This window comes from Phlebotomus papatasi, chromosome 3 (genome assembly GCF_024763615.1).
Source record: "Phlebotomus papatasi isolate M1 chromosome 3, Ppap_2.1, whole genome shotgun sequence".
Classification (NCBI taxonomy): Eukaryota; Metazoa; Arthropoda; class Insecta; order Diptera; family Psychodidae; genus Phlebotomus; species Phlebotomus papatasi.
Window position 1 is genome coordinate 39,565,137 of NC_077224.1, and position 6,073 is coordinate 39,571,209.

The window sequence follows — 6,073 nt, forward strand, 5'->3', positions numbered from 1 at the left end:
TTAAAGAGCAAAAAATTCTTTCCTTAATTTCGCTCTTGATTTTGAGAAAAAAAAATCAATCTTTAATGACTACTAATTTTATTATACATGGCTCGCGTAAGAAATAAAAATAAGTGTCAAACCAATATTATAAATTAAATCATTTTTTTAACCCACACAAATGAAAAGTTGTGTATGAAATCTCATATTTCTTGTAAAAATTCTCATATTTTTACAAATAACAGATAAATATTCAAATTTTTGAATTTTAGGAGAATTCTAGGAGTTTTTAGCTCTTGATTTAGGAGGAACTGTCATTAAAGTGTTGGCAACACTGATCGGTAGTGCTGTCATTTTCGCAAAAAGTAAACAGTGTTTCTTGTGTTTTTCTTTGATTTTTGAGAGTTTAAAAGTAACAAAAAGTCCAGAAAATATGCCTAAAAAATCAAAGAAGTAGGGAACTTTAGAATAAAACATGTAAATATTGTATAAAATTAATTTTCATGGATTTTTTCAGATCAAAACATCGTAGCCGTAGGGATGATTCAAGCGATTCAGGAAGTTCAAGTGATTATAGAAGATCAGACAAGAGGAAACACGCAAAGAAGAAAAAGAAGTCCCGCAGGAGATCCAGCTCCTCCTCCTCCAGTGAAGAAGACTCAACTAAAAAATCTTTTGAACTCATGAAGAGGTTAGAAGCACGACGTCAGCAGGAGATTTTGGATCGAAAACGTTTACGAGAAGAGATGAAGGCCAATGAGACTCCGGAGGAAAAACGTGCTCGGAGGCTATTTGAAAAGCAACAGAAGGAGCAGAAGCGAAGGGAGAGAATGGGCTGGGATAAGGAATATCAACACTATACGAATCAGGATAATCCCTTCGGAGATTCCCATCTAACTTCGACTTTTGTGTGGTCGAAGAAGCTGGAAAAGGAGGGTTTAAAGGATGCCACAGCTGAACAGCTTGAGGCACTGAATAGGCACAAGCAGCTGGAGAATAAGATTGAACTTGAGAAAGTGAAAAAGCGAAGGCAGGAGAGAGAATTGGAGCGTCAGAAGCGCGAAGAAGAGCAAAATATGATGCAGAGATCGAGAGAAGCGGCTCAGTTTGAGGAATGGGAGCGTCAGGAAGATCAGTTTCACTTAGAGCAGGCACGTCTGAGGAGTAAAATAAGAATTCAGGATGGCAGAGCAAAGCCCATTGATCTCCTGGCGCAGTACATTTCCGAAAAGAATCTGGATGATTGCCTAGAGATGCAGATGCATGAGCCCTACACTTATCTCAATGGACTGGGAATCAAGGATCTGGAAGATCTCACGGCAGACATTAAGGTATACATGGAGCTGGAGAAATCTAAAAATTCTGAATATTGGGAAGATTTGACCATCATTGTGGAAGATGAATTGAGAAAGCTTCAGAAGGTCCAGAATGCTGAGTATCAGGCGACTCTGGGACGTCGAGAGGGAATTCATCAGACTGTGGCTAAGGATGTGGGCGAGATCTTTCGTGGGAAGACCACTCTGCAGCTGGAGGAGCTGAAGAAGAAAATTGAAAATAAAATTTCCGGACAGAGTGATGGAGTTGATGTTGGATATTGGGAGAGTTTGCTGTCCCAGCTGAAGGCTCACATGGCCAGATCGAGGCTTCGGGATCGTCATCAAGAGAATCTGAAGCACAAATTGGAACTACTGCGCCAGGAACAGTCGCAAATAGCTGACGAGGAAATCAAGAAGGAGCCAAAATATTCACCAGAACCCAGCACAAGTAGATCTGTGGAGGAAGAATCTTCCACCACCCAAGAATCATCTCAGGAAGAAGAAGGCCCCGAAGAGTCCAGCATAGTGGAAGAAAGTATTGGACTCTACCTCAAAGGCAACTACAGCCCTCCTTATATCCGGGAAGATGATCTTGAGCCAGGAACTCTGGTGATATCCGGTGATGATGACTTTGCTAAGCTCGAGTACCTCCGGAATCAAATGATGGGACGCGAGGAAGAAGATCCAGAAGCCTCGCATGAAGATCTTCGAATGCAAAAGGAAGCTCGCAAGGGAATGAATGACGATGAAGCTGAATTCGCAGTGGAATCCAAACTAGATGCCCAGATTTATCTCTGGTCGGACAAATACCGTCCCCGTAAGCCCAGGTACTTTAACCGGGTACACACAGGTTTTGAGTGGAACAAATACAATCAGACTCACTACGATCTGGAGAATCCTCCGCCAAAAATTGTTCAGGGATACAAATTCAACATCTTCTATCCTGATCTCATTGACAAAAACAAAACACCCAAGTACTTCCTGACACCGTGTGCAGATAACAGAGACTTCGCCACGCTGAGATTCCAAGCGGGACCTCCGTACGAGGATATCGCCTTCAAGATTGTCAACAGGGATTGGGAGTTCAGCTACAAAAGAGGATTCCGGTGCCAATTTCACAATAACATCTTTCAGTTGTGGTTCCACTTCAAGAGATACCGCTACAGGCGGTAAATTTTTTTTTTGGTTTTCATAGAGAGGAAATATGTAATCAATATTTCTTTGAGGGATGATAAAAAAAAAACATTTTAGCAATTACTTTTGTTCTCACTTTTCTCAAGGAAGTGTAAAAATTTAAGCGCGATCACTGAGTTTTCCCAATATTCCGCTAGAGGCGTTGTCTGATTTCATCCAGATGTGTATTAGGGGAATTTGGTAACTTTGTTTTTACACTTATTAGACAAAAATTTGGAAGTAGGGGAAGTGTGCTAAATTTCGGCCAGCTTCTAATTTCGGCCATGAAAATAAATTTATTGATGGATTTGGGTGTCAAAGCCTTTGTAAATTCCACAAAAAGCGCTCAATTATAAAGAATCACGATAAAATAGGAAGAACTACAGTGAATTTGAGCAAATTAGCTTCATAATTAAACGTGAAAATTGTCAGTAAAATTTTTCGCCCAATTGAGGGAGAGTCTACTGTAAAATAATATTTTAAAAGTAGAAAAGAATATTTAATATAAATAAGCAAATAAGTGAAAAACGGTAAAAAGTCATGTAATTTTTTATTTCCTCTCTTTTAAAATTAATATACACCGACTTTTTAGTTGACAGTTATTGGATTTTGCCAAAAAAAGACAATTGTGTTGACCCCGTTGACCCTCTATCAGCACGTAAGACCGTCTCTAGACGGTTTTCACAAAAATCACATTTACCATTTTTTTATTTATTTAAAAGTGCTATAGTGTCCTCGCACTACCATCCTTTGAAAGTTTGAACTCATTTTGACTCTTTGTGTAGTTGTTATCCCCCAGTTTTGTGTGACAAGTCAAAGAAAAAGCAACAAAAAATATTCGTACAAAAAACTTTTCCAATTTCAAGAAAAATACCGATTTAAAGTTTATCTAACTAAAATAAATTTATTTTTTACTGAAAGATTTGTCATTCCACTTTGTGTATTTTATTAAAAAAAATGAAAAAGTTAAAATGTGAATTTTAGAAGCAAAAAAAGTTTCAAAAAAATTTTATATTTTCTCACCTAGCGCCTAAATTAAAAAAGATAATGAAGAATGGATGGTTTTTTCGACTTTATTGGATTATAGTTATCCTAGAAAACATTTTCTAACAACTTTTTTTTTGCATATTAAAGAAAATACTGTTAGAAGGTTAATTTCCTAAAGTACATCTCATAATCTTCGAATATGATTGCATAGTGATTAAGAAAAAAAATTGAAGGTAAGAAGCTATTGAGTAATGACCTTTACACACTAGAAGAGAAATATATGTCCATATTGAAGAGTTTTTCGTACACGAGCGTAGGGAATTTGCTTCAATATGGACATTAATTTCTTTAGTGTGTTGATGCCATAAGGCTTAGGAGAAACTAGGACAAAACTAAAAACCACAAGCTTTTCTGAAGACCATTTTCCTCTATCACGAAGAGAAATGTCTCTTTCGAGCCATTTTCCAAATCTAAAAGTATGGATTTGAAAAACATCTCAAAATGTTGGGTCAAATAGCAACGAGGGCAGTTAAGTTAGACATCAGAACTAAGAGAAACCATGGCAAATTTGAGCATATTTGCTTCATTTGATAATCATAATCAAACTTGAAAAATGTCAACAAACTTTTTTCAAATTTAACTGCTGCCCGAATTAAAAAGTAGCCCGATCTTAAAAGAGCTGAATTAGCGAGAGTCTACTTTAACCAAATAAAGTAAAATTTAACCAAAACAGTTTAAAAAATTAGCCTTCCAAAACGACTGACTTCTGACCTTCAATATTTCAAAATGGCGAATTTTCCGGTCATAGGTATGTTTTGGGCAAAATTTTTGTCTGGACTACCTCTGAAACCTATCCGAAAATAATTGAATACCGAAAATAAACAAAAATAATTGGCCAATTTTGAGAAAAATAAAAGAAAATAAAATACATGGTTTTGGAGAGTTGGAATGACTGAGAGGAAAAAGGAAAATAATCGTATGGAAATAATTGGGAGTTACCGAAGAACAGTAAGTTGATATCTTTCGTTGTTTAAGCTCCAAGGCGGTGAAAAGTTGGAAAAATGCGCTTTGTAGCAGTAAAGATGACGTCTACACATTAGTAGAAATTTCTTTAAAAAATGCCTTTTTAAAGAAAATTTCCCCTATCCTTGTCGGCAGAAACGTCAGAATTATTTTAAAAAAGGCCATTTTTGACGAAAATTTCTACTAGTGTGTAGACACCAGAAAATTTTTTTTATTACGATAGAAATACAGTAGACTCTCGCTAATTCGGCTCTTTTAAGATGGGGCTACTTTATAATTCGGGCGGCAGTTATATTTGAAAAAAGTTTGCTGACATTTTTCAAGTTCGATTAGGATTATAAAATTTAGCAAATATGCTCAAATTTGTCATGACTTGTCATAGCTTTGATGTGATTTTGCATTATTAAGAGGTTTTCATAAAATTTATGATACCAATGAGCATATAAATAAACTCAATATGAGTATGCAGATGAACAAAAAGTCGTTGCATTTCAAACAATTTGTTGCCCGAATTTGTCTCTAATGCGGTTGACATTTCAGTCCCAAACGCCTGTATTTGGGAGAGTCTACTGTAAATAATCAGAAACAAAGTTGTGCTTGATCGAGTAAATAAATATCAAGGTGCTCATTTTTGTTACTTTTTTATCCTGAATGGCCATTTTTACTGAGAGAATGGTTAATAGGAAAACGGCTTTTAGTTTTTGTAATTTTCTTAGAAAACATGAAAATTCATTTTATTTTAGATAAGAATATCTAAATCCATACTTGCGTTTTAAAAACAAAATTTTAGGATTGTGAGCTTAGGGCCTCGACAGACCTGAGGATTAGCCGAGAGACGGCTTAGCGTAATTATATTAGAAATAATGGTCAAACTACATTTTCATCATTTCCACTAAGTCGTTTCTCGGCTTAAGTCGTAAGTGTGTCTAGGGCATTATAGAAAGAGTTAAAGGAGTTTAAACACTTCCATCATGCACTCTTAGAAAAGTTTAGACGTGATTACTAATGAAAATTAGTTGTTCGGGCGATTATTATCAAATCTATTTAAAATGGTTCTTATATTCTTAAAACATTATACTCATAATAAATTTATTAGTAGTGAGAATATAAGACAATATTTACGTGGATAAGTTGCGGCAATTATTTCATAATGCTTTGATACAATTATATTTGCTTGTGTTAATTAAATGAAATCATTATCCCAACTAATATTGGTCACTAATTCCTTTTAGTTCTCACAACCAATGTAAATAGATGGGCCTATATTTTCATAAAGTTATGACTACTTTTCCAATAGAAAAGAATGATTTTTATTTTAGTAATGCGTTGAAGCTCTTTCGAATTTTAAGCAACTAATAAGAAATATGCATCACAATGAATGCTATATAGTAACCACAACTAATATGATATAGTTATTACAGCCAATAAGATGGGTATCAACCCCATTTATTTAGTAATTGGAACTAATATGTTATAGTACCCAATACTATTTTGATTTAGTTGTGATAACTAAATGAAAAGGACACTTTAATTAACTGTGGTCAACTATTTCATTTAGTTACCCAAACTAAATATATAGTTGGGTCTATATTTAC

The 6,073-nt window shown here is 35.2% G+C and overlaps 1 protein-coding gene across 1 annotated transcript; it reads left to right on the plus strand.

Annotated features, from left to right (window-relative positions):
* The first annotated feature begins 309 nt into the window (after positions 1–309).
* Positions 310–2,549, plus strand: LOC129805594 (splicing factor Cactin). The gene is made up of 2 exons (XM_055853627.1): positions 310–432; positions 497–2,549. Exons 1-2 carry the CDS (start codon positions 413–415, stop codon positions 2,466–2,468), a joined length of 1,992 nt encoding a protein of 663 aa, XP_055709602.1. The 5' UTR covers positions 310–412; the 3' UTR covers positions 2,469–2,549.
* Positions 2,550–6,073: the final 3,524 nt, after the last annotated feature.

Coding starts and splice junctions, on each gene's coding strand:
- LOC129805594 (XM_055853627.1), top strand. CDS start 413: ATGCCTAAAAAATCAAAGAA. Junction 433..496: donor ATGCCTAAAAAATCAAAGAA/GTAGGGAACTTT, acceptor GGATTTTTTCAG/ATCAAAACATCGTAGCCGTA.